General features: G+C 49.7%; 14 protein-coding genes across 14 annotated transcripts; 10 read left to right on the forward strand and 4 right to left on the reverse strand.

Annotated features, from left to right (window-relative positions):
• Positions 1 to 288: 288 nt before the first annotated feature.
• Positions 289 to 1,494, forward strand: PHATRDRAFT_35694 (predicted protein; the record flags this gene model as incomplete). The annotated part of the gene is made up of 1 exon (XM_002180033.1): positions 289 to 1,494. The coding sequence occupies one exon, from the start codon at positions 289 to 291 to the stop codon at positions 1,492 to 1,494; it is 1,206 nt and encodes a 401-aa protein (XP_002180069.1).
• Positions 1,495 to 2,189: 695 nt separating this feature from the next.
• On the reverse strand, positions 2,190 to 2,855 carry PHATRDRAFT_12533 (predicted protein; the record flags this gene model as incomplete). Its single annotated transcript, XM_002180223.1, has 1 exon — positions 2,190 to 2,855. A coding segment is annotated over one exon (666 nt), but the record flags the coding sequence as incomplete, so codon positions are not given.
• A 797-nt stretch (positions 2,856 to 3,652) lies between these two features.
• PHATRDRAFT_45877 (predicted protein) lies at positions 3,653 to 5,085 on the forward strand (the record flags this gene model as incomplete). The annotated part of the gene is made up of 1 exon (XM_002180034.1): positions 3,653 to 5,085. The coding sequence occupies one exon, from the start codon at positions 3,653 to 3,655 to the stop codon at positions 4,820 to 4,822; it is 1,170 nt and encodes a 389-aa protein (XP_002180070.1). The 3' UTR covers positions 4,823 to 5,085.
• Positions 5,086 to 5,625: 540 nt separating this feature from the next.
• Positions 5,626 to 7,161, forward strand: CPD3 (class II CPD photolyase; the record flags this gene model as incomplete). The annotated part of the gene is made up of 1 exon (XM_002180035.2): positions 5,626 to 7,161. The coding sequence occupies one exon, from the start codon at positions 5,626 to 5,628 to the stop codon at positions 7,159 to 7,161; it is 1,536 nt and encodes a 511-aa protein (XP_002180071.1).
• A 494-nt stretch (positions 7,162 to 7,655) lies between these two features.
• PHATRDRAFT_12303 (predicted protein) lies at positions 7,656 to 8,660 on the forward strand (the record flags this gene model as incomplete). The annotated part of the gene is made up of 1 exon (XM_002180036.1): positions 7,656 to 8,660. A coding segment is annotated over one exon (1,005 nt), but the record flags the coding sequence as incomplete, so codon positions are not given.
• A 1,106-nt stretch (positions 8,661 to 9,766) lies between these two features.
• On the forward strand, positions 9,767 to 10,111 carry PHATRDRAFT_35698 (predicted protein; the record flags this gene model as incomplete). Its single annotated transcript, XM_002180037.1, has 1 exon — positions 9,767 to 10,111. The coding sequence occupies one exon, from the start codon at positions 9,767 to 9,769 to the stop codon at positions 10,109 to 10,111; it is 345 nt and encodes a 114-aa protein (XP_002180073.1).
• Positions 10,112 to 11,113: 1,002 nt separating this feature from the next.
• PHATRDRAFT_12516 (predicted protein) lies at positions 11,114 to 11,554 on the forward strand (the record flags this gene model as incomplete). Its single annotated transcript, XM_002180038.1, has 1 exon — positions 11,114 to 11,554. A coding segment is annotated over one exon (441 nt), but the record flags the coding sequence as incomplete, so codon positions are not given.
• A 178-nt stretch (positions 11,555 to 11,732) lies between these two features.
• Positions 11,733 to 14,855, reverse strand: PHATRDRAFT_45879 (predicted protein; the record flags this gene model as incomplete). Its single annotated transcript, XM_002180224.1, has 1 exon — positions 11,733 to 14,855. One exon carries the CDS (start codon positions 14,853 to 14,855, stop codon positions 11,733 to 11,735), a length of 3,123 nt encoding a protein of 1,040 aa, XP_002180260.1.
• Positions 14,856 to 15,599: 744 nt separating this feature from the next.
• Positions 15,600 to 16,596, forward strand: PHATRDRAFT_51953 (metacaspase; the record flags this gene model as incomplete). Its single annotated transcript, XM_002180039.1, has 3 exons — positions 15,600 to 15,963; positions 16,038 to 16,162; positions 16,207 to 16,596. 3 exons carry the CDS (start codon positions 15,600 to 15,602, stop codon positions 16,594 to 16,596), a joined length of 879 nt encoding a protein of 292 aa, XP_002180075.1.
• An 828-nt stretch (positions 16,597 to 17,424) lies between these two features.
• PHATRDRAFT_35702 (predicted protein) lies at positions 17,425 to 19,038 on the forward strand (the record flags this gene model as incomplete). The annotated part of the gene is made up of 2 exons (XM_002180040.1): positions 17,425 to 18,110; positions 18,189 to 19,038. 2 exons carry the CDS (start codon positions 17,425 to 17,427, stop codon positions 19,036 to 19,038), a joined length of 1,536 nt encoding a protein of 511 aa, XP_002180076.1.
• A 110-nt stretch (positions 19,039 to 19,148) lies between these two features.
• On the reverse strand, positions 19,149 to 19,646 carry PHATRDRAFT_45880 (predicted protein; the record flags this gene model as incomplete). The annotated part of the gene is made up of 1 exon (XM_002180225.1): positions 19,149 to 19,646. One exon carries the CDS (start codon positions 19,644 to 19,646, stop codon positions 19,239 to 19,241), a length of 408 nt encoding a protein of 135 aa, XP_002180261.1. The 3' UTR covers positions 19,149 to 19,238.
• A 542-nt stretch (positions 19,647 to 20,188) lies between these two features.
• On the forward strand, positions 20,189 to 22,315 carry PHATRDRAFT_45881 (predicted protein). The gene is made up of 3 exons (XM_002180041.1): positions 20,189 to 20,647; positions 20,864 to 21,313; positions 21,470 to 22,315. The coding sequence occupies exons 1-3, from the start codon at positions 20,492 to 20,494 to the stop codon at positions 21,704 to 21,706; spliced, it is 843 nt and encodes a 280-aa protein (XP_002180077.1). The 5' UTR covers positions 20,189 to 20,491; the 3' UTR covers positions 21,707 to 22,315.
• A 1,758-nt stretch (positions 22,316 to 24,073) lies between these two features.
• On the forward strand, positions 24,074 to 24,610 carry PHATRDRAFT_12436 (predicted protein; the record flags this gene model as incomplete). Its single annotated transcript, XM_002180042.1, has 1 exon — positions 24,074 to 24,610. A coding segment is annotated over one exon (537 nt), but the record flags the coding sequence as incomplete, so codon positions are not given.
• Positions 24,611 to 24,868: 258 nt separating this feature from the next.
• Positions 24,869 to 25,604, reverse strand: PHATRDRAFT_12329 (predicted protein; the record flags this gene model as incomplete). Its single annotated transcript, XM_002180226.1, has 2 exons — positions 24,869 to 25,262; positions 25,375 to 25,604. Coding segments are annotated over 2 exons (624 nt in total), but the record flags the coding sequence as incomplete, so codon positions are not given.
• Positions 25,605 to 26,451: the final 847 nt, after the last annotated feature.

Here is a 26,451-nt window from a genome sequence, read left to right on the forward strand (position 1 = left end):
TTAGGTATGAGTATATTGATATGCTCCGGCGGTTTGTAAATTCTCATTTATTGAGAGTGGGTCTCTATATAGCATAACCTCCACCTAGAGTAGAGTCGAGTCGCCAATCTAGATAGAGACTACCCCATCGACAACCGCGCCAAATGCCATGATTCCGTAATTTTCACTTTTATTTTGAGGTTCCGTACGGATACAGCGCACAAATCCTTATTCCCGTAAACATTCGGAAAAGTTGCGCGTTGAAGGCCGCTCTCTGACTACTTACACAACAAAGAGCTGTCGCAAACCATGAACAGACCACGAGCCCGATTTATGTGCGGCACGATCCTGCTGCCTTTCTTGTGCGCGGTGTTTGTCCTCGATCTGCGGACTACGAACCGCTTCAATATTTGGAGTGGAGCTCGTCTCCAATCCTCTAGTTCCCTACAGACAAAGCCTTCCGGTCATCGAGAACCTTGCAACTGTTCCCTGTCACTAGATAGCAATCGCGACCAAAGCACCGCTGACCAAAACAATCTAAAGCAGAAGGAAGCGGAGAAGTTGATTTCCGAGACTCCACCGCTGCGGTTTTGTCGCATTCCCCGCATCCAGTTTGGACCGCGATCGAAATATTCCAAGTACGTTACTTTTCAGTGTGGAGGAGAAGCCTACTACCAGTTAGGACAGCGGCTATCCGCCTACGGTGAACGCGGAGGGACCCATCCGACCAATAAAACGATTCCGAACGTCGCGTGGGGGCGACGCAGTTCCATACCCTTGCGGACAAATCAATCCGCATTGTTTTTCGGTAATTCGCACACTCGGCAAATACTGGAAAGCTTCCTATGTCAGTATCAGGAATACATTGTTGATGGCTCTTTAGAACGGGACAGTTCTGAAAATGTTGGTTTTGTGCGCTTCGCCAACAATGCGACTGTGCAGTGGCTGATCAATAGTTGGGTAGCATTCAGCGAGGAACTGCCCAAAGCATTGCCACTTGAGTTGATTGAACCGCGTCCCCTGGATACGTTTGATGTCGTTGTCCTGGGTGCGTTTAACAATCTACCAAACCATCGCACAACTCGCTCGTCACACAAGAAGGCGACTGGCTCGGCCTACCTGAAGGCCATGGAAGAGGCATCAAACAATCACCCGGATCTGAATTGGACCAAACCTCCACCAACCCTCCTCGATTTAGCAGAGACTTGCTCTGCAAAAACGACTCTAGTGGGAGTTAGTATGTTTAAAGCTAGAGGGGGGTCAACTGACTACGACGGCTTTTTGCGACACTACGAGCTGCTGCAAGAACAAGGTCGTTCCACAGTGCACCTTCTGAAAAGCCGCCAACACATTGCCACGGTCGGCGAAGGTGGATCTAATCAAAAACACAGTGTAGATGAGGCCCTGGAAGGTGCGGCCGGGGAAATGTCGCATCGCTGTACCGGACCTCATGGAAGTGTGGTAGACTTGACCGTTTGGGATTTCGTGGAGGTACTGACTGTCAAGAAGGATTAAAGTCTTTCAAGAAGAGGGCTCGTTTCTAACGAAACACAGACCCAGGACTTTTTTGGCAGGACAAGTTGTGATCCTTGTGTGATTGAGGGAAATAGACGCTTGTGTGCCTCTGGATTTTTTCTGGCATTGAGTCAATATACCTTATCAAGCACAGATATGGAGACAATAGGTGAACGGGACGAAGGCACAACGAGTCCGTAGAAAATTTGACAGCTTTGGAAAATATGAAAACCGTAACAATAGACTATATTGCAAAAACTTTAGGACTGACCCCGACCTGCGCCTCATCCACGACGAAAACTGGTTTAATATAAGTCAATCGCATAGACACCAAAGAAAGCTCCCAGCGACCAAATGCACAGCTAGAGTACCGATATAATGGTGTTGCAACCGCAGTATTTCCAAAGAATCCAAGACCTTGATAGCTTTCCTTTCTGCCCTTCACTTACGAGAGCTCTACAATGCCCAATATTTGACGCTTTCTCCTGGGGTATAACGCCAAGTATCCATTATTCCTCTTCTCCAATAGCAAAAAGAGTATAACAATCCTTATCGTTTTATGTTTGTTCTACCGTAGAAGAGGATAGAACACCTGTCTTGCGTTCGTGCGACGGCAGATTGTAGGACGCATAATGCTCTTTCGGTGGATCGAAAAAGGTCACATCCAGATTCGTATATTTGCCTTGGAGACTTCCACGTAAATCGGCCCACCACTCGAAACCCCCGCGATTCATAATACCCCGGAACCAGGGCGACCACAACAAATCGGGATCCTCCATCATGTCTTTCATTTCCTCCATTGATACATACTTATAGTCCGAAACTTCGTCGGGATTCGCATCTACGGGCACTTGTCCATTCACTTGAAGGAACAAAATGTAATCTATTTCGTGTTCTCCCCAAGCAGTATCGTCTCCGTAAGTAACAGTATCAGCGGCCCAATAGTGAAACCGGGTCAGGAATTGGATGTCCTCCTTGGGGAGGTTTTCTGGTGCAATTCCCAGTTCGTGTTTGCATTTCCGCACCGCTGCGTGCTTAATACCAGGAAACATGGGATAGGCATCGTCGGCAACATCTACTTCGTTCGGTGTCATATCGTAGAGAGGATGACTGCAGCAGGTATTGGTCCAGACGTTGGGAAAGGTAATTTTGGTGCCGGCACGTTGGGTCAAAAGCATGCGATCTTGATCGTCAAACAAAAAGAATGAAAACGCGCGGTGAAGCGCCGCCCGTGGCGTCTCTTTATTGAAGGTATGCCCGTTGCGTTTGGACAAGTTCACGTTCCGAACAAGCCGGTCGTTTTCGTTCACGGCTATAAGCCTGTCACTCTCCATCATGGCTTCTTGATCCATATTAACACCATACGCTTTATCGTTACTTTTCGCGTTGGAGGAAAACAGGCATGTAGCGCATCTATCCTTAATTGCACGAAGCCCCCAAGACTGAGCGACCATAAATTGACGGCTCTTGGCGCTGGGGGCGAGCCCGGCTACTCTTCCAATCCACGCAGCTCCCAATATTATCATGGCTCCTATTTTCCCTGGCATTCGTCTCATTCCGAAAACAATATCTGTTTTCGCGAAACACAGACTCTTGCTTGTGTTTTCGTTGCTTGCGGCAAGATTGCCTCCGGAGCAGGCGAAAAGATACCGGAGGTAGAAAGTTTGAAACAAAGGAGAGGCTCATATTCTCCTTCAACCTAACTGTAAATCGTCTCACTTTCTGGAAACGCCGACTTTTGACAAGATGTGAAACCTTCAACTTCCGGGGTTAAACCTACCCTAACGATATCTGATGTAGAAAGGGTGGATAAAACCATAACGGCATAGGAGAACGACAAAATCTTATCTAGCATGAAACTTACGGTACTCAAATATCCTAATTAACAGTAATCTGTGTAAGAGGGGTTTTACAGTTAAAAGCTGTTTGATGTCAACGACGGTTTCAGGATAGGTCGAAATTACATTGGGTCTTTTCATTAGGTAAGTTTGCGCCAGCTGGGACCCAATTGGCGACCTTGTAGCGACCGGCGTGCGAGTGCACGATTCTTTTGTCCGAATCGTCCAATCTCCTGATATAGCCATCGAATTGACTCCAAACTTACATTACACATCAGAGAGAAACAGTCCGTGGCGAGGCAAGCACTGTGTAGGACACCATGTCGTTTCGGGAAATCTCAAGCAGGCTCTATCCGCAGCAACGGCCGAAGCCAAAGCGGGGCCGGCACGCACTGTCCGTTCAATTTCAAGAACCGCTCACCGATCAACAGAAAACTCGTCTACAGCCGCCACGTCCGATCGTATTGTATGGAGGGGACGTACGCAGCGGGCGTTCGGAAGACACGCTGTCGGAAGACGGGAGTCAATCCTACACGGAAGTACTCTGGGATCGGCGTCGACTGGACAAACATGGTGCGAGCCGGGAAATTGTCACGCGCAAATCCACCTTGGCGAGGCTGACCAACGCGACGTTGCAATTTCAAAAAATGGTGGCCGATCTCGAACACCTTCTTAAAGAGAGCGGCGAATCGCCGGAAATGGCGTGGCGTGCGAAAATTCTGCTCACGTCTGCGCAGTATACCGACAAAGAGCTGTGGAAGGAGCTGTACACCTACGAACGTACCTTGCTGATCGATACCCGCAATGTGGCCACTAGCGCCGAACTCCGTACGGCGCAGACGGCATGTATGAAGCTGCACCGTGACTTCAAGCGTATCCACAAGACACTTGTAATGGTAGTTTCTCTACACGAAAAGCGACAGTCAGTAGAAATTAGTCGATTAGGGGCCGTTGGATGGAGCGAGAAGCATCGCGGCGACGAAGACTTTTTCGACAAAGCAATGCGTCAAGACGAGATCGATCGAATGAACAGATCCATGCACAAAGTCAACGACATATATAAGGAACTTGGACAGTTGGTAGAGGTACAGCAGGAAGATATCGATCTACTGGAGGATACGATTCTAGATTCGAAAGCGAACGTTGAAGCAGCGGATTGGGAGTTCTTCTGTGCTCAAGAGAGGACAAATTTGTGTGCTAGAAATGACAGTGAGGTCGTGTACGGTGATGAGGAAACCTTTGGTTGTGGTATGTTTGAACTCGAGAGCTTTTCCAGGTCAATAAATATGTTCATTGCTGATGAAGCAAGGGATCAAAGTCCAGATGCACCCCAGCCGGAAAAGGAGATGCGAGTGTCGGAATCGTTCCACTGTATGATGCCCTTCGAAACCATTACGGAAGACATGAAAGCTGTTCAAGCCGATATCATGGGATTGGGGAATGATTTGGCAAGTCAACGCCAAAGCATGGAATGCGGTAACAAAGGCTAAGCTAGGACGCCCTCCGATGAAGAGATGCCCAAGGCTTGACGAGGGTCGCGTTCAATTCCAGAACAACACACTCTCTAGAGGTGCTGCTTTGGTCTCCGTCTCCAATTTACAATGGTCATTTGGTACGCAACAATCCCGTTGACAAGCCAACGAGACTCACGGCGATGGTATTTGAGGGAACTGCCGTACTCTCTGTAGTCTGGTAATTTTTGCCCCTAGCTAGTAGAGAAAAAGCGCTTCGAAAGAACCCGGCAAACTTGCATAATCATAGTTGCACAATAAAAATGATGTCGGTATGAGTGAGTTCGTACCGGTATTTTCCTATCGCTTGGAGGTGAGTCACCTTTTCTCGATACCAATCGCATGTTTCGTCCTTTCCATCAGCTTCGCGACTTCGATCGATGTTTCAATTTCCCGAAACGGTACACTTTTCGTTCCCGAAATCTCACCAAGTTACGAATCAAAAGAGAGAAAAGAGACCAAGAGCGACAACACTGCCATTTGCGTAGTCTCCTTAAGTGTAGTCACATATGCTCTTGTCCTCGCTGCGAAAGGTACACTACTGCCGCATCCCGACACTCCGATCGATCGTCTACACGATTTCAACGCTGACCCTTGTTACAAAGTCCTTCCCCTTGGCCTCTACCGTTTCTAGTTCTTTAGCGTTTCCCTTGAAACGAAGTCTTCTCCGTCCAACTCGGAACTTTGCGTCTTCCAAAGCCATCGATAGACCGTCATCCGACAACATGTCTATCAACAACAAGCCAGTCAAACATGCCGCCGACAGCTTGCTTCCGGATTGGATGCTCGCAAACCGTACACGAGTCCTTACTTCGGAAGGAACCGAGCCAAAAGAGGGACAATCGGTAGTGTACTGGATGCAACGTGACGTGCGATCGGTCGATAATTGGGCTCTCTTATGGGCTCGAGATCTAGCGATGCAGCACGATGTTCCCCTACACGTCGTGTACGCGTTGCCACCACCGGCTTCGTCGGACGGATCAGACAACGATAGAGATTTGCCTCCAGCTCTCATTCAATTACCCATGACGAAGCGACATGGCGCCTTTTTGCTGGGTGGGCTAGAATGCGTGTACAAGGAGTTGAAAGAGATGAAGATTCCGTTGTACGTCTGCCTTCCCGACTCTCACGAGAAGGTTGGCGAGACTGTCTGCGAAGCAATCCTGCATAAATACAAGGCAAAAATTGTTGTCTCTGATTTTTCTCCGATACGCGAATACCGTCAATGGATGGAACTCCAGGCCGTACCTATCTTGGAGGAAGCGAAGGTCCCGTTTTATCAGGTTGATGCCCACAACATTGTGCCGGTGTGGACGGCAACCGACAAACGACAAGTTGGAGCTCGAACCCTACGGCCGCGAATTCATAAAGTGTATAATGACTACCTACAAGACTATCCGGATCTCAAAGGCAACAGCCATTCGGTTGACCAACCCAAGTTTGACCGGGTCGAATACGAATCGTTTTTACAGATGGACGAATCGGTGGAATCCGTCGACTGGGCACAGCCTGGAACAGAAGCAGGTATGAAACAGTTTGAATTTTTTAGCAAGAATGGCCTAAAGATTTTTCATGAGCAACGTAATGATCCCGTGCAAAAGCACGTCTGCTCTGACATGTCCCCCTGGATCAATCACGGCCATATTTCGTTTCAACGGTTGGCCCTAAATGTCAAAGCATTGAACAAACACGCCAACGGAGCTGCAGCCTTTATTGAAGAAGGCGTTATTCGTCGCGAGCTATCAGACAACATGTTGTACTATTCTCCGAACGACTACGACTCGCTCGAAACGGCAGCTGGCTGGGCACGGGAGAGCCTGCAACTGCACGCGTCCGACGAACGTGAATTCGTGTACTCACTCTCCGAGCTGGAGGAAGGACGCACTCACGATGATTTGTGGAATGCAGCTCAGTTGCAGATGGTACGAGATGGAAAAATGCACGGCTTTATGCGCATGTACTGGGCCAAAAAAATCCTCGAGTGGTCCGAATCTCCGGTTGGGGCGTTGCGGACGGCGCAATACCTGAATGACAAGTACGAATTGGACGGCCGCGATCCAAACGGCTTTGTCGGGGTCGGCTGGTCCATAATGGGAATCCATGATCAAGGATGGAAGGAACGAGAAGTGTTTGGTAAAATTCGGTACATGAACTACAACGGGTGTAAGCGTAAATTCAAAGTGGAGGAGTATGTTGCTCAGTACAAAGGTGCCGCCGAGAATGCTGCCAATGCAGTGGAGGAAACAAATGGGTCGTCCAACAAGCGCAAATCGTTACCAAGCTCTTCAAATTCGAAACAAAAGACTGCCAGAAAGTAAGAAGTCAGACCTTTATCTAGTCTTGCGTCGTTATAGATGGGTTGCTCACAGTTACATCGACGCACATTACTCGGCAATGAGTAGACATGTAATTTATCAAACTTCCGCGTATCTGTCACAACATACCCTCTTTTCATTGGACCGAAACGTCGTTTGAGATATTTTCACAGCTCTATTATCGTTATTCGTAACAGTAAAGCTCGAAATGGTTTCCCGTTGGTCCCTCTAGCTAGCTTGAGTTCGCGCCGCTATCCGATCTTCTCCATTATGGCCTCTCCACCATGACGAGGTTAGCATCGAAAACCGTTTGCCTTTCCATACTTACCCTCTCTCAATCGCTGTTGGTTGCATGCGGTTTCTCGACGGCACCGGGGTATGCGTATGCGCCTCCTATGGCGACCAGACGATATCGAAATCCGACTTTGCTCGCCTCGGCTCTCTCGTCTGACGAGGTGCCGTCGGTGCATTCCGTTGTCCCGAAACTCCGAGACTGTGTGTGTTTGGTGACGGGGGCCAGTCGTGGAATCGGGAAAGGAATTGCCTTGGAACTTGGCAAGCAGGGAGCGATTGTTTACATTACGGGCACGTCTACCAGCGACAATAGCTCGTCGTTGAACGCCGCGACGGGGCCTTATTCCGCCACGAAAGAATCCGGTGGACCTGGTACTATTGAGCAGACTGCGCAGGAAATCATGAACGCGGGTGGTATCGGGGTTGCCGTCCTCTGCAATCATGCGGTGGACAGTGAAGTGAAGCACCTCATGGACCGTATTGAACGAGACCACGGTCGCCTTGATATTCTGATCAACAACGCTTTTCGGCTACCGCAAGGAGGTGTTGAAATGCTGTACAAAAAGTTCTGGGAACAGGGTCCAGAAATATGGGATACTCTACACACGGTTGGTCTGCGTAGCCACTTCGTCGCCAGCGTTTATGCCATGCCACTTCTGCAAGCCGCCAAGAAAAATCCGCAGCGTAATTTACCTCGCCCTTTCGTTGGGATGGTTTCATCCTTTGGAGGACTAACGTATACCTTCAACGTACCGTATGGAGTTGGAAAGGCCGGAGTAGACCGATTGGCCAAAGACATGGCCGTCGAACTAACACCAGAAGATATCTGTGTTGTTTCCTTCTGGCCCGGAGTTGTGGACACGGAACGAACCCAAGAAAGCGTCAAAAAAGGCGATTGGGAGAAATACGTGGGACTTCCACTTGACAATGCAGAAACGCCAGGCTTCACAGGCAAAGCTATTATAGCTACCGCTACCGACCCGAGCAATATGCGCAAAACTGGAACGTATCAAGTCGTTGCAGAATTGTCGGAGGAGTACAATTTTTTCGACGTCAATGGGAATCGACCGCCCAGCATTCGTTCTCTACGATTTCTGCTTCCAAGCTACGCCTTTGATCAAGCTACAAGAGATATGGTACCTGGTTGGATGATTCCAGACTGGAAGCTGCCGTTTTGGGTCATGGCGCAGGGACAACCACCAGCGTAAAACGACTGATAGCGCGAGTCCTGTATTGCTATGTCACAGGTTGTGGTTTTCATTTACAGCTGGTTATTGCACCACGTCGTCCAACAAATCCAATCCTAGAATCAAGGAAACCGTCTGACACAGCATGTGTCATCGCCGTTGCGTTTTGCTTATTCAGTGGCGAAAACATATTGCGTCAACAACGCGGAAGCCTGAAATACTGCATTTCTTCCTCTTCTTCCAGTGACTGTGAGCTCCTTCCGAGTCTAGGATACTTATACGCTACCCAAAGGAACTCACCAGCAACGAATATTCTTGCAACACAACTTATCACAGTAAAAAAAAACATCAGGACGATCTTCGCCGGTTGAGGTAGTTCTCTGCTAAGCATCCGTCACGGTAGTCGTGTAATTGTGTTTTTATTGAATGGTTGGGATGGACTTTAATAAAATCTGAAAGATAAGGGAAACCCCCGCACATCGAGTTCATAATTTCTTTTTGGCATTGCTCATAGTTTTAATCTTTGTGCTGCTGCAACCTGCTTGCAAAGAATCAGGAATGCCGAGAAAAGTTTCTCTCTTCTCTTGTAAAGAGTCTCTCTCGACTGTGTGTGCAACAATCATTACTGTAAGCATCTGAAAATGATCAACAATCCGACGATTCACTCTGGGTAGTCCGAAACTACAGGTGACTGACTACTAGAACTGACTGGCCTGACTTAGATTTTTGGGATCGTCCGTTAGACGGTCGTAGGACGAACCAAGAAGAGCATTCACAGCCACTTTCAGGCGACGCCTGGACGGAAGAGGGCAAGGACACGAAAGTGAGCAATGGATATTCTGCATTTTGTACCATAATTCACCACAGTCAGCTGACTCTCCGCGCTTGCTTCATCAAGAGATGACAAGGACGTAAGATCACACATAGTCTCCCTTCGATTATTATCCTCAATTTTCAAACCAATACTTGCGCCAGTCGGGAACAGTAGACATTGCGTACAGCTTCCATTGCAGATTATCGCTTACAGGTAGTATCGATAGTGTTCATCGGCAATCGAGATACTGTTCTGATTGTGTAAACGGGAACGCCAGTTGTGTATTTCCTTTGCAGCACTCCTAGTGGATTCTATGAATAAAAAGGTTCAGCAACCTCGCACGGACCACGCTGCTATTCTTGCTCGTGATGCAATACGCAATCTTTTGGGATCACGTGTTTCTTGCACGCTTTCGGATGGACGGCAAACGGTAGGAGTCTTGGTCTGTGTCGACCGACTGAAAAACATGGTTCTGACGGATTGCTGGGAAACACGTACGATTGTTTCGACAGATTACAACCCGGACAAAACGAACGTAGTTAAAACTCTGGCAAAGCGACATTTGCAACAAGCCATGGTCCCTGGCGCAAATTTGGTCAAGGTAGAAGTTGAAAACCTTATTTACGAACAAAAAATCGCCCCGATTCTGAAGAAGTGAAACCAAAAATAGATTTTTGGAAGGTGTATGGAGTGATAGTGGCTCCGAAGCAGTTTGGTGCGGTCGCCATCACTCATTTCTTTTCCCGTCAGGATGAAAATGGCACCACAAGTCCCGCGCTATAGTGCTACTGCAAAACGGACTGAGACACCATCTTCTAAACTTGGACGACGGAAAGCTTGTACTAAGCAACGAAATCGCTACCAATCGAGTCTATGTCAATCGAGGCGACGGACTTGGAACGCTTACACCTCACGAGCCTATGCAATTGGTAAAAACCTCAGTGTGGCTCATGAAGCAATGGCAAGTAGATGCTTTCATTTCGTATCGTTTGAACGAGTTATAGACTTGTAGTCAGTGATGTAAACAGTAATCTTGGATCAATATAGTACCCTTCGATTCACTCTCAGCGTTTTGGTCCGACAACGTAGGAAACGGAGTTGACTGATTTTTTAGCCCGCCATGTAGTCTTGTCGTACACGAAACGCGCAGTACTCTCCAAAATTTGCAATTCCAATTAGTATTTCTACACAACACAAATAATAATGGGACTGCCCCGAGCCGACGTTTGGCAAGCTCAATCGAATCTCTCGACTCCGTCGTAAAACGACAACCATCGTAATGTTTCGCAAACTTAAACGCAAAGCCAAAGATAGCCTACGGCGGAATAATGATACCACCTTCAAAGATACAGCAATTGCAAACGATGGATCCGCGCAGTCCATCCAGGGCGATGACGATGTTGACGAACCCGACACAAACGAATTGCTTTCCGAAGCACGCAAGCGTTCCAAGCAATCTACCAGCTCTCTTACTTCTGGAAGTCTCTCGGTGTCTACGACCGCAAAGAGTAAAGCTGATATTATGCACACGTACACGACCGCTAAAGGAATCGTGTCGACCAAGGATTTGGTGACGAGTGTTGCCGAGCACCATCCCGATCAAAAAGTCCAGGATGGCAAAGCCGCCAAGGGAGAGGATGGCATTTTTCGGAATCAGACTCGCAATAAATTTCACGCTGGCCCCATCCGCGCCGCCCAGCACGTGCGCGTGACGGCTCGTTTCGACTATCAACCCGATATTTGTAAGGACTACAAAGAAACCGGTTTCTGCGGATTTGGTGACACTTGTATATACTTACACGATCGAGGCGATACCATGACTGGATGGCAGCTAGAGCAGCAATGGGAGGAGCAGCAACGGATAAAGAAAGAAAAGCAAGAAAAAGAAATTAGTCAATTTTTGGACGGCGCAAGAAACGAAGAAAGGGAAGCCACAGAGCTACCGGAAGATGGCTTACCTTTTGCTTGTCATATTTGTCGGCAGCATTTCCACGATCCAGTAGTAACAACTTGTGGGCATTTTTTTTGCCAAAGCTGCATATTTGACCGTGTGAGAAATGGCAGTGAATTGTGTCCAATCTGCAATAAAGACACCCACGGGGTCTTCAATCAGCCTACCAAACTGATAGCAAAAAAGCGCCAGCTACTAGGCATTAACAAGTCAAACGCTGCGGACTCTTGGGAACAATATTTGAAGCGCTTTACTTCAGCGGAGGAACGAAAATGATGATGTTACGCGATTTGAAAACCAACTGAATTTTTTTACAGTGATCAGCTGTTCAGTCTTCTACGGATTTGAGCTCTGTCGGTAATTCCGAAGTTTCAAAGTTGTGGAGAGCCTTATTAACATCCGACGCGCTCAGAATGTGTTCGGGCCATTTCTTTCTTACGTTATGGACAACTTCGTCGCGTTTTTCACACGTCTGCACGAGTTGCCTCAACACCCAAACATATCGTGTATAAACATTGACCATATCTCGGACTTCCCCGTCTGCTTCTGCGAATAGATCTATTGCTTTCTCAGCCACTTCGAGGGCTTCCTCTCGTTCGTTCGCCAGAGCATGCGCGTACGTATTACATACTTCTAGTATGTTTTCCATCGTCGAAATCCCCGGCTGTGAGTGTCGATATCCTTCCCGTACGTCTCGCTGCATGCGTTTCAAAAGATCCAAAGACTTCCTTGCCCTATTAGAATCTTTCGATCGACCGATAGCTACAATACAATAATCGTAACAGGCCCGAGATGGCCGTAAGTGGACAATGTTTTGGCCTCGACTAGCGATACTCATCCGATCCAGTAATACCAGAGCCCGTTTTCCTCCATCTGGATGACCACTCATCGCCCACGCCGCAATTGCGCCTTTGAAGCATCGCGCTGTTGGTCTTAGGTGAGCATATTTTAAGCTGTGCAGGTAGAGGCTTTCCATTCTGTTTAAGATTGCCTCAGCACGTTCGGCAGCCTCTTTATGTCGACTAAAACTCCAGCAGGAAATCACAGCTGCAAAGTTGTTTGCGTCTGGACGGCCTAGCTTGTTGCGCCCTTGTTCGTAGTCCTCCTGCATTTTTGTGAGTATCGCTTCAACGCGCTCAGGAGCATCGGGGAGATTTGAGCGGCTGATGGCGTTCTGGTATGTCGCATAAACAAAATGGTTTGGAATCATTCGATCGCACACTTCGGCAAATAAAGCTTCAATATGGTCAACTGCATCTTTTCGTCCCGATTTTGCCCATGCTTCAATGAGTGAAGAGTAGACAACTGCTGATGGAGTCAAGTCAGTCCTACCAGGTAGAAGAGCCAGTCGCTTCATCCTGTCCAGTAGGCGTTGGGCTTCAAGTGCTCCGTCTTCACGCACGCAAAATCCTCGAATTACAGCATTGTATATTTGCTCGTTAGGTCGAAGTGAACTTGCGCCAGAGGCAAAGTTGTCTTCCAATTCATTCAGGATCGTAGCCGCTTTTTGGACATTTTGCCTAGCAACCAAACCGATGTAGTACTTAACCATGCAACCGGTTTGGGAAATATTGTACTCATCTAATTTCCGAAGGAGCGATTCGGAAAGACGTACGGACGCTTCATCTACCTTTATAGACAGACAGTGCAGCACAGATTCGAAAGTGTAAACATCCGGGCGTAAATTTCTTTGACCGGCTTGGTAACGAGATTCAATCTCATTAAAGAGAAGCATTCCCCGTTCCGGCGAGAGGGTGCTGTAAGAAGTTGCCCACGCGTGAAGGCAGAGTTTGTACGCCTCCAGATCTGGAGGCTTGACCGTCACATCAGACTCTGAGCGACGACGCCAGCGTTGGAGGACTTCCTCGATCTTGATGCAGAAGCTTTCCTTAATTTGAGTATCAACTTCTCGCCCACGCCGCATTGACAAAGATTGCATAAATCTACTGTACGTCATTTTATCAGGACGAAGATTTCTGCCGCTGCTTTCTTCCAAATTATCAAGAACTGCTTCAGCCTTTTCAATGCAGTCGGTTCCTCCGTTTTGGAGAAAAACATTTAGAGCCGATGTATAACTGATGCGGTCCGGGAATGTATCGCGAAGGTTGTTAATGGCCAGAGATTCCATACGTTGAAGTATTTTTTCGGCCCTTATTGTAGCGTCGTCTAGTTGTGCCTTCGTAAGAGCATGAAGAAGCGTATTATAGTGAATGCGCGTCGGATATTCGCTCTTTTCCTTAGCAGATGCTTCCATTTCGTCCAGGAGCTTTTGAGCTTCCTCAGCTTTTCCAACTTTCGCAAACATGGACATCATAATGCCGGCGGCTATTGGATTCCGCGATATTGTTGGGTCGTCCATACTTATCATATGATTCCACAATTCGATAGCCTTTTCTTGTGCCCGTGTCGAATGTGTGACTTCAGAGCGGTAAGCCAAAAGGACTGCCGTGTACAAATGAATGGTCTTTTTGACAGAATCGTCGAGTTCCAATTCTTTCAGTAGCGAGAAGGCTTCATCCGCTGCATCAAAGTGCTTTCCTTGAGAAATTGCCGTTAGCAAGATAGAATACATAACAGTGTCTGGCTGCGGTCCGTGAATACTTTGTTTTCTTTGGAAAACAAACTCCTTCATGGCATCGATACATTCCTGTGAATTCGACTTTCCGCCAAAAGCCAAATCCGCCTTACTTTGGGCCACACTATCACGCCACGATGGATTGTTGTTTGCAAGAAACTGGGAACGTTTGCTCCACAGGTACAGCGTCGATTCGCACGTAGTCAAATCTGGAACTATGTTGGGATACCGTGGGTCGCGGTGCAGTCTATCCGCGAGAGCCCGCACAGCCGACGCCTTGGCAAGCATATCAATTGTTTGTTCGGGTGACCGCTCCAAGCTCTTTCGATATTTGTGACCGCGCAATTGAGCTCCTGTCCCTTGCAATGGCTCGAGATAGAGATATATCAGTCGGTCAAAGCCGCCGTTGCAAGACACGCCCGGATTGTCGACGACGTACTCGATAAGGGCTGGGTCGTTTTGGTCAACACAGTAGTCCAGAATTTTCTGAGCAAAATTTAAGGGGAGTTCCGGCAAGTTTCGCTTCGACGCTACTCGACGAGTTGGTTTACTGAGCCAATACAGAAATGCCGAGCGAAGCCCAGTTTGTGTCGGTGACGAAATTGTCGGGAGCTTTTGAACGAAGTGCACCATGCCGCCAAATTTTTGGGAGGCAACCCTCTCTCCCATCACAGAATCTTGCCGACCATTGTCTGGATCTCCTTGTATCCGCGAAGTGGTCAAAGTATTTGGAAAGACAGCTTTGGTTGAAAACGTGCGGTGACGTAGTATTTGTACCACTGAACGAGAAGGAACGCGGGGATGCGACGATTTGAACAAAAGCTTCTGCATCGCAATTCTAGCAGAAGGACGATGGTGCAACTGTAGATTTCGCATAGCGTTAGCTAGCTGTGTGGGGCTAAGAGGTCCTTGCTTCGGCTGAGAAAGTACACTTTACTGCTAGCCTGCTTTTTGGATGAGATCGGAGCAGATTGCACCTTGTCGACGAAGAAAAGTCGACAATTTTCTGCCATGGCCCTTCCAGTTTTATCGTTCACCGTTAGGACAGCTTCCAGACCATCGAATATGGGAGAAAGCAAATTAGGTAGACAGACACCAGCAACACGTGAATCGTCATCCGGGACTGAAAACAGAAGAATACAGAAATGTCTCGTTGAAAAGACTGTTTACATTTAGGCCAATAGTCAAGCGCGAGGGGATTGTTCCTTGGGAAACATAAACGCATAATGGTTGCATTCTAATAATCGGTCATTTCACACGAACCGGACATTGTAGCGTTCGACACGAATGCATCTTTGAAGGCAACCCTTTTTGACAATGAAGTAGAACAACTTGACGACCCTGATTTACATCTCCTTTTTACTCTCAACGATGCCGTCATTCAACGAAAAAGTATTGCAGACCATTCCGGCGGAGGTGTTCATGATAAGTTCGTCTTCGGATACCCAGCAGTCCAACGAAGCTTACAACACTAGTGGCTTTGAGCTTCCTAACCCAGCAGGAAAAGCCGGTGGTGCCTGTACATCGGCCTTGCTCCAAGTTCTGTACGAAAATGGTCACAATCTTGATAAATTGAGCTGGACTGATGCGTTGACTGCCATGAGGACATAGCTGAAGGAAATGGGATACGAACAGCTCCCTCAATTGTCATCAAGCCGTTGGATTGACGTGAACCGACCATTGACTATCGTTCCAAAAGGTAGCGGACGCCGACGCGCTATCGTTGTCGGAATCAATTACGTCGGACAGAAAGGAGAGCTCAAAGCTTGTCACAACGATGCCAACAACGTTCTCAAATATCTTATTGAGGCACAAGGTTTCGACCCCTCCCAAATTCTGATCTTGATGGACGACGGGAAACACACGGAGCCTACGCGCCGGAACATTGAAGATGCCTTTGTTCGAATGACACAATACAGTCAACCAGGAGATGTTGTCTGGGTGAGTTTTTCGGGTCACGGAGGACGCGCCGTGGATATCAGTGGTAAGTCGCGCGGGTTTGGGCGAGTTTGTGTCGTGAGAAACTGTAAAACTCAGACTAACATATTGTTTCGCAAGGCGATGAGGATGATGGATACGACGAAACCCTGATTCCTCTTGATTTCATGAAGCATGGTCAAATTATTGACGACGACATTCTGGATATGTTCGTCAAGCCGATGAAGAAAGGCGTCAACGTCACGGTAAGTTCTCTTTTCAAAGCAAAATACTTCGAGTGTACCTAAAGGGTGATTTTCGCTCACGGGATGATTTTCCATGGAAGGTCCTTATGGATTGCTGCCACTCCGGAACGGTTCTCGATTTGCCGTACACATATTCATCGGGGGACCAGAAAATGCGGACCGAGAAGAATTTTGATTTTGGCGACGGAAAGAATGCGACCAACGCCAAAAAACAAAAAGAGATGGAAAAGGCCGAGCGCAAGGCGGCCGGAGAAAATTCGGACTCGGACGATGAGGGCGACAAAAAGAAAAAGAAAAAAGTCAAGGAGAAGGAAGAGGATCCTAACGAAGGCTTGTACGATCAGTCACCAATCCCCCCACCTCAACCCCGACCGCCGACGAGAGACTTGCCTCCGCCACCCACACCACCCAATCAGTGCTGTAGAATTCTATAGCGACGGCGAGGGTCGGGAGAAAAAGATAGACCAGGAGCGAGCAGTTCACGTTCTCGTATGTAACAGTAAGCTCAACGATTGAGCAAACAGCCATGCTCGAAATCATTCGTGTCTCAATTGTTCTCGTCCTTCCAATGATGGCAAGTCTACTCATGTCAATAGGTTCCTGAGAAATATTGGTGAACACGAATGACGTAATTGGTTGCCGTTTATTGATCTTTCGAAATGCTGCATTTGTACCGGTCTCTGCTTGCTGTGAATGCAAAAAGAAAGTTCGGAATGTAGATAATATATAGATAGCTACGTACACCTTTGCCCAAAACTCCATATATGCGAAAATTTGCACAATTGAGAAATGTGTGTCACGTATGTCTGAAACTAAGTCTAAGACACATCTTTTCATTTCGGATATTCTATTTATCAAAATTGGACCATACCGTTTCGGCTTCGGTTGAGAACGTCGAAGATCGCAAAACGTGTTCACGAAACTGCATGGATCAGAGAAGTCGGCAAAACTTCCAATACAGTACTGAAATCATGATTCCGTGAGAACTTACACGAAACTGCTGTCGTAAGTAGCATTACCTTCCTACTTAGGGTCACACGCTTGGAGCTGACCGGGACAACGAAGACGCTCCCAACTCGAGAAGCACCATTGGCCCGTACATTATTGCTTTTTTACTCGAGCCTCCATCCGATCTTGCATCGAAACAGGGCTTCTTCCAGTAATTGACCCAGTGCTGCTGCATGATCATTACTTAACATTGTTGTCGTTGTCAACGAGTTATCGCGTCAATTGCCGAGAGCTTAAAACGTATTGGGGCAGCGATGGAGTCGTCGAGCGCGGCGAGCGGTAGCTACCGACCCGAGCCGACGAGCACTGGTCGATGTCAATACTGTGCACACTTGGCCTTCAAGGCCAGGAAAGCTGCTGTTGATACGTTTATGGCAGGGAACGATATGCCTTGGGATTTTGAGGTCGGAATGTATGACCTTGTTTTACGGCTGAATCAGATGGAAGAAGAGACTAGGTTGCATCCCGAAACGGCACGGCACTTAGCCGACAAAGCAACCCGCTATACGGCAAGACTCCGCACTCAACTATCGGACGGAGAACTGACGCCGGTACAGTCGCTTAACAATTGCCGAATACGAACCATGGCGCCTTTGGAGTACGAAGAGGTAACGTTGGGACCATTATTGGGGGCGGGGGGATTTTCTACTGTCTTTGCGGTGGACGGGTTTCATCTAAAGGACCACTCGACACCTGATTACGACTCGGACGAACGCGCTGCACGGGAATTTTTGAATAAGCACGCACGACGATACGCTGGGAACGGTGGACCGACTATACACCGCTCGGTCGAAGGCACGAAATCCAATCAAACTACCGCGCGCTATGCGGTAAAGCACCTCCGCCGCGGGCTCGCCGAGGAAGCGGATAGGTTCGAACGCGCTGCGGTGGATCTAGTGATGGAAGCCCAGCTGCTGCTGGCGCTCGATCATCCCAACATGTAAGTGGCGGTCGGAGACAAAAAGTACCTTGCGAGTCGAGTACGATATCTCAACACTGTGCTCTTTGGCCAATTTAGAATATCCATACGTGGGTGGTCTCGTCAAGGACCAGGTGGTTACGTGAACGGAAAACATACGGACTTCTTCGTCATTCTGGACCGATTGCCCGAAACATTAGAAGACAAGATTTACGCCTGGAGAAAAAAACTGAAACGGTACAAAGCCATGGGGAAGCTACCGTGGGGACGGAAGAAGTATATCGCCAAGACTAGTGCTCTGTTGTTGAAACGAATGCAGGCGGCGCTTGACATTGCTGCCTCCTTGGAATATATGCACGATCGGCGCATCATCAACCGCGACGTAAAAGCCAGCAACATTGGCTTTGATATCCACGGCGAGCTGAAAATGTTCGATTTTGGCCTTTCTCGTCTACTGCCGGCCGAAGAAGAGCGCGTCGAAGGTGGCTTTGTCATGTCGCGGGTTGGCACAAAGTATTACATGGCTCCCGAAGTATGCGACAAGCAGCCCTTTGACCTGTCGGCGGACGTGTACAGCTTTGGAGTGGTCCTGTGGGAATTGCTGACCTTGTCCACGCCTCGCGAAGTGATTCGGAAGCTCCGACGTCTCACGAACAGCTCGTATATTCTACCGATCTGTCCGTGCTGGCCTAAAGCACTGCAAAGGCTGGTGGGACTGTGTCTTGCGGACGACCCTAGTGTACGCCCGACCATGGCGGTCGTACGAGCGTCAATCGAGATAATGTTGGAACGGCTGGGGGTACCACGTGCTGTAGGGGGAAAAGCACGTCGCCGTTCCACCTTTCGATTGGAGACGACCGCAACTGATAGTATTGCCAACGCCGCTCTCACCGTGCAATCGTTTTCCGATTACGATCCGTCCATTCCAACTTCTGTCCAATGCAATTGACCAGACTCGTCCCGTTCGACGTTGGAGGGACAGAGTTGTAGAGTTCTATAAACGCTACCGTATCTAGCTACGAAAGTATTAATGGTACGGCCTACTAGCACTAGCTACATCGGTACGAAAGCAGCATACTAGATTAGTGACTCGGTTAAAAAGATAAAACAGTAACATCCCGAGACTCGGTGTGTTTTTCCATTCCTCGTTTACGGTTCATGAATTTGCACCGCAAACGGCGGAAGATCCTTGAGAGTCAAAAAGGGTGTCCACACGCCTTGAATTGACGGTGTATCGGTCAATACGGGTGTCGTAATTTTGGTAATTTTGCGTCCACTGCGGTTACTCAAAAGGTACAGTACATCCTGCACGTCCTGCCAGCGGTCCACGTTCCGTACGGAAATCTGGTGCGTCGCGGCCATGCTTCGGTACTCCGCCAGCACGAAGGGATGGTGTCCGTTGCGCACCTGTACCTCGATTTCCACGTGTGGGTGGGCCGTAGCCCAGGACACCAATTTACCGTTGCCGAGGTAGGTCCGCATCGCTCGTGACGAACCCCCCACTTCGCAGTAATGCAAACGCAATTTGGTCAATTGGAAGACTCCGCGTGTGGCCATGGTACTGAGGATATATTTAGTAGGTGAGTATGTATCAAGTATGTATCTATCAGTATTGGTGTGACCAAGTGACAATGGAGACGGATTCTACGAATTGTACGCAAGGGTAGTTGAAAGCCAACGATGTGTCAACGTTGGTTTCGCTGTGGTTACTTACGGTATTCACCCCACCGTTGTTGGACTCTTGGTGTGTACCCCCTCCCCCCTTTGCAGAACACCCACCTATCTACGTTCGTTGGTGGACACACGGACATGCCATCCCGACGCTTTGTACCTTCCTACCTTCCTACCAACCTACCTACCTACCTACAACCAGTACAGTACCATGCTCGAATAGTGTACGTCCGTCGTCGCTCCGTTTCGTTGCCAATTGAGCTAGTGCGAGCGCTGGTCGTCAGAGATTACGGGTCCCCGCACTTTTTCTTTGACGGCACCCCCCTGCGCGATCGAGCCCGTTTGTGTGCGTTGATCGCGAAAACAAGAAAAAACAACCATCACGGTGGGGGGGGTACAATAGTCGAAAAAGTCTTTTTGGCAAGAGAAAACGAAACCAAGACCACGAACCCAACCCCGTACCAATTGTCATACTCGGTCTGTATACGAAAACCTGTGTGGAACCATCGCATCACGGGTGTCCACAATTTGTGGTGAGAAGAGAAAGAAACGAAAGAGTTCCCACCGAACTCCTCGCTGGCGTGGTGACTGACTTTCGGTAAACCTGGATAGAGTCGTGTGCGTTACGCTTTATTTTGGGTAGGACAAGGTTCCGCTATACATTTTAAAGGGGGTGGTATAGACGCAATAGCAATAGCAATACAAACACGCACGATTTTCCGTTGTTCGGTATGAGTTTTCAAGATTTCGGTCGGAAGAACCGTGGGACGGGAACTCCATCGTCCCGTCCCGATCCCCAGGCACCCGCTTCGGGCTACCACCGGGCTTCTACGAATCACTCGCACAATGCTCTCGCCCAAACCAGCGAAAGTCTTTTACAATATCAAGTAAGTACTTACGGTTCCTACCATTGCTAGTCGGTCCCCAGTCCGAGGGGGACAAGTCCGGAACCTCCGTACTCCCATACGGCGCCCCATAAAAATGGTGGTTGCTGCCCACACTCGTTGCCGTTTTGTGTCTCATTTTCGTGCGTCTCCTATTTCTCTTCTTCCTTCTTATCAATTGTTGCCCCTACTATTTTTATTATTTATTTTGGTTACCAGCGTCACGTGGGCATTCTCGAAAAGATTGTCCAATCCTTACTGGCCCGATCCAATCATCCCGGTGGCACGGCGTACGACGAATTGGAACTGCAGTACAAGGCACAGCTGGACGTCATGAATCAGTGGGAAGACAAGCTTACGCGGCAGATTGCGCAACACCGGAATACGACCAACAGCAGCAGCAACAACAACAACAACAATAAAACTGTCAAGAGCAATCATGCCGCGACACCACCAACGGCACCAACAACAACGCAGTGGACGAAGTTGCAACGGGATCACGAACGCATCCAAGCCCGCGTGGCGGCACTACGGGACAGCGTCGCGCGCCGGCGGCCAAACGGCCCTCCGCGTCGGCATCTCACCGACGGCGAGTCGGCGGATTCTCCGTCGGGCCATCCCGCCGCACCCGACTACGAACAGCAACAACAACTCCAACTCGAACAAGATGTAAGTCTGTCGTTGGAAATGTTGGGGGATTCATTGCTGGCCGATGTGTTGGGAAATGTCTAGGAGAGCCGTGTTAACCGTCACTTGTGTCAACTAACCGTGCGTTCGCGTGTACGTGTGTGTACGTTTGCAATTTTCTGTTTTTTTTACCACCAGCGCATGAATGCCGACATTATGCGGGAGCGGGAAGAAGAAATACGGAATATCAACCGCGGTATGCACCAAGTGAACGAAATTTACAAGGATCTCGCCCACATTGTCGGTTCCCAGCAGGAGCAGGTGGACAATATCGAAACGCAAATGGAGGAATCCCGGGTCAACGCCGAGTCGGGGTTGCAGCAAGTGGAAAAGGCCAACGAGAAATTTGGCAACGCCAATTGTGTAGTCTCGTAACACGATGTTTTCCAAGAGGGGGGATGATGCAATTCCTTCCATTGAATCGTCCGATAATAACCATCTATTTGGACAAACTCCTGTTTTTTCACCTTTCCGAACCGTGTCCATGTCTCTAGTCGAACGTAATCTTGGTGCCTTGGAAAGAAACAATGCCGCTCTTCTGCGCCTTGCGCGCTTCCCAAGACGGGTGTAGATGGGCGGTATCGTCCGGCGTCGGTGTCGGCTGGGAGTGTTGCGACTGGTGGCCGGGACGCGACCGCGATGGAATGGAAGTTTCCGGACCCTGGTGATCGTTGGGGTCCATCTTTTTGGGTCGCCAGTTGATGGATCGGTCCAGTGTTCGTCCCTGTTGTCGCGCTTCCACCGCCAAAGCCTTGGCCTTGCGTGCCCGTTGTCCGCGTCGATTCTTTTTGCGCGACTCTTCCAAGGACGCGGGGCCGTAGTGGCCGTCCCGGGGTCCATTGCCCGATCCGTCTTCGTCAGCGTTGTCCGGGTCCTCGCCCAGCCGACAAAACAGACTACCGGAAAGCCCCTTGGCGTCCAACGCGGCTTGTTTCTGGGACTGTGGTTGTTTGGATTTCTTGAGCGGGCGTGCCGCGTCGGAAACCCTTCCCTGTTGCCAATCTTGTCGCCGCATATTCCAACGTCGGTATTCCGTCACTTGGTCGTTCCAGTGTTCCAAGGTGTCGCGCATTTTTTTGTGTTGCAAAATACGTCGGAGGATCCACTCCGGCGTTCGTGGGGCCGTGGTGGGGGCCTTGTCGTCGTTGACACTGTCGTGTTTCGTGGGTACGTCCACCACGGAAGTTTCGTTGTCAGCCACGGGTTCGTGGGATGCGTTTATCTCTTCTTGTTCCACGGGTACGTCGGATTCCGTCGTTGTTGTTGTCGTCGCCAGCAAAGCGGGATCCAACTGCAGAATTCCGAGTCTCCGAAAGCACTCGTCCACGATCGGTGTGAGATCACATTCTTTCCATTGTTCCAATTGCTGCACTTGTGGTTGGGCAGTTGCGGTAACGACGGATTCCTGGTCGTCGTTTTGTTGTTTGAGTCGACGAATGTGTTTTTGTAGAATAAATGTCTTGGTCCGTTTGATCTGTTGGTGCAATTCCTTGCGACACTGGTAGACGAGACGTTCGTAATAGACTCGTCGGGATTCTGCCAAACTCGGACGCCGTGTGCGTTTGCGAGAGGCCGATGGACGATTCCCCGCCATGAGTGTAAGTGTGTGTGTGTGTGTGTGTGTGTGTGGGTACGATGCTGCGACACGGTTGCCGGTTGCGATATTGGTCGTACAGACTATCAATCCAAAATGAACAACAACCACAACGATTGCTACAACCGAAATGGGCTGAACAGAGAACGAAGTGCGACGAGAATGATGTGTTGACTGGGGCAGGCTCGCACACCGGAGAGTAGAGTCCAATGGATATGTGTCGTGCTTGGAACGGTACGAATGCCAGACGAGTAGAGTAGGGGTAGGTCTATACAGCAGATGTGTCCGCACCGACACCACGCCCAGCTGTCTCCACTGTGATCCATAGCTAGCTAGCTAGCTACGTACAATTACAGTTAGCGCGAAGATTCCGTTCTTCTGGTTCGTCGGGAAGACTTTTTTTCCTTCTGCCCCCCGTTGATACGAATTTGCAATGTTATGTTCCATTATTGGTATTTCTCTCTTGTCTCTGTGCACCCACCACACATCACCGACAGAATATACGTTTTTTCCTCTTTGTGGAACCCTTGAACCGTTTCGAGACCCAAATAGTGCTCCTAAAGTCCAACCCAACCACAACACTTTCCTTTTTTTTTCTTTTTCTTCCCCAACTCCCACAGAACGTCGATTCCGAATATCCCCAATATCCGTTGGATTGTGACTTCGAAAAAAAGGGGGTCTGGTCCGAGTCGATCGTGGCCTCTTCCCCCCCTCACGCGCGCGCGCATATGGGGATTCCACGATGTGCCCGGGCTCTCCGACGGGTGGTCGCGGAAACGACGGTACGCTCCCCAACAGTCACGACGACGACGGTTCCTTGGACGATTCGTGCGTTCCCTCGCACTCTTCCAGTAAGGTCCACTGGTCGTCGACTCTTGGGCACGCATTCCCGAAACCAAGCTGAATGTCTCCAAGATCGCGAGATTGCGGCGGATCTATTCCATCAGTACGCCAAGGACCGCAACGGTGTCCCTTTGTTGGGATGGCAGGATATCTGCGAACTCCTCCAGGGCATTGGGGAAGATCCCGACGACGCCACGGTCCAAAAACTATTCACCGTCGCCGACGCCGACGGCAACGACTACATTGACCTGGACGAATTCCTCGCCCACCGGGATACCTTTATCGGTACCAATCCCGCGAGAATCATACTCGTCGTCGGAGGCCCCGGATCCGGCAAAGGTTTGCTCAGTAAGCGCCTGGAAAAGGAATGCCACGTCGTCCATCTATCCTCCGGGGAACTCTTGCGTTCCGAAGTAGCACAGGATACCGCGCTCGGTCGACAAGTCCGGGATATTATGGACCGCGGCGAACTCGTCTCCTCCGCAATTATGGTCGCCCTCATGAAGAAACGCATGCGCGATCATCCCGGGAAACGCGTTCTACTGGACGGCTTTCCCCGTTCGCTGGAAAACGCCCACGATCTCGTCACGCTCTGCGGCAGACCCGAACTCGCTCTGCACTTGGAATGCGACGATACCATACTGCTCGAACGCATACTCCAACGCGGCGCCGATAGCGCCCCGGAAGAACGGCGCGCCGACGACAACTTTCAAACCGCACTCCAACGACTACGGACTTACCACGCCTTTCACAATTCCACCATACACTGGTTGAGGGAACAACACGTACCCGTCGTCAATTTGGATTGCTCCGGTACCGCCGAGTCGGTATGGCAACAACTACAAGCCATTGGTCGGCTCATGCGACCCTCCGTAAAGGTGCCCTCGCAAGCAACCGCCAATGATGACGACGACGATTGGAGCGGCGACCCCTCCCGGACCGCACTCTTCTAAACAATGGGAACTTTTTGGAGTGGTGACGATAAGGCACGTGGTGAATGTCAATCTGTTTTTCTTAAAGTAGTAATCAAAATGTGTGTTCGAGAGGAGACCGGTACGACCGAACGAAAAATGGTTTGGCTTGCCGCGGATTACCAAAATTTATGCTGAGGCGGAAGGTAGTGATTGTCCGTAGTAACGTTGGTAAATCTCGTCCGGAGATACACCGCCCGCGTACAAATGGACGAGCTTGGAATTCATCCAAGTCACGTACAACACTCCGTAGCTTTGCCAGCGTCGCGGAGAACACAATGCGGGTGAGCCGGGGATGATGCGTAAAGCTTCCCGCGCCACGTTCCAACGGGGAAGCAGTGCCGCGCGCTGGCGTAAGAGACCCGCCAACTCGTAGTCTTCCATAATGCATTGGTGGGGAAAGCCGCCCAAGTAGTGAAACACATTGGTGGGCAAACACAAACATTGGTCGCCGTACGGCAACGACCACAGTCTGCAGCGAAGATTCGCCGTCGTCTCGACCGCGCGGATTCCCGGTGGGTACCTGTCTCGAGTTGACGACAATGTCGTGGTGAGTCTAGGGTTGGTGTAAACGATCCTGCTGGATACAACAATACGACCTAACTTACATCCGACCGTTCAACCCTGTCGCCGACGTGTCAATGCCAAAGCCAAAGGCGCAAGCATTGGTCCGTACCCCACTAGCGCCATCCCCGGCCAAGGTAGCCAATATCCGTGCATCCCACGCTTCCGGGAGACGGGTATCGGAATGTAAAAAGGCTAGAATCTGACCGTCAGCGTGCCGAGCGCCAAAGTTGAGACAAGGACCTCGGCCAGTTCCTTCCGTGAATGTGACAATCCGAACGCTTCCCCACGCATTAGCCACCCCGGTCTGATCCACGGCTCGAGCCAGGTCTCGGCATCCCCCCGCGTCGACTAGTACCAGCTGAATTCGTTTCAAATTAACGGCGGCTTGCAGGGCGAATTCCAGCTTGGCGCGAACGTCGACCCCACGTTCCCGAAAGCAAGGCACAATAAGCGATATTTCAAACACACCGTCTGGTAGTATAGACTTCGTGCCAGCTTTGACAGTTACCGGTAGTTCCAATAAAGCTGGCCAAATACGCCCGTACTGCTGATACCGTTCCGACGCTGCCTTCGGGTGGGGTGTCCTGGAAGGTCGCATGGCGAGCGAGACGCATCGGCGCAAGGTCGCGTTTTCGCGAATTTGACGCACCAATAAAGCGTCGTCGACCGAAGAAGTCCGCACCTCTTTCAAAAGTCCCTCCGCTTGTTGAAATATCTCGCTAGGACAAGCGGCATCCAGCTCTGCTCGACTGTGAGTCATGAGGGGAATCCAACAAGGCCAGAATATAAGGTATCTTGTGACAAGCGTTTGCCATTACTTTGGAAGACACTCGTGGCAGTAGGCTCCAGCACGAATGACAAAGTCGGGCGTATTGCTGTCGCCGCGAGGTAGTGGTATCCGGACACGGTTAAACAGCCGATCGCCAGTAGCCAGGCCAGCAAGCTCTCGATCGCAAAGGGAATCACCGCGTTGGGGCCAGTGATTGCCGAGACGAGACGTGCAGTAATCGTCCTGTCCTTTCTCATCGTGAAAACCGTGTCGTTTGGGAAGGGTTTGAAACCAAATGTAAGGCAGATTCCCCCAGCTTTGGTGGATTAAAGTATGCAGTGCCTCGGATCATACAAGTTCAGATTCTGATGAACCG

The sequence above is a fragment of the Phaeodactylum tricornutum genome, chromosome 8 (genome assembly GCF_000150955.2).
Source record: "Phaeodactylum tricornutum CCAP 1055/1 chromosome 8, whole genome shotgun sequence".
Taxonomy (NCBI): domain Eukaryota; phylum Bacillariophyta; class Bacillariophyceae; order Surirellales; family Neidiaceae; genus Phaeodactylum; species Phaeodactylum tricornutum.

Coding starts and splice junctions, on each gene's coding strand:
- PHATRDRAFT_45881 (XM_002180041.1), top strand. CDS start 20,492: ATGAGTTTTCAAGATTTCGGTCGGAAGAACCGTGGGACGGGAACTCCA. Junction 20,648..20,863: donor AAAGTCTTTTACAATATCAA/GTAAGTACTTAC, acceptor TTTGGTTACCAG/CGTCACGTGGGCATTCTCGA. Junction 21,314..21,469: donor AACTCCAACTCGAACAAGAT/GTAAGTCTGTCG, acceptor TTTTACCACCAG/CGCATGAATGCCGACATTAT.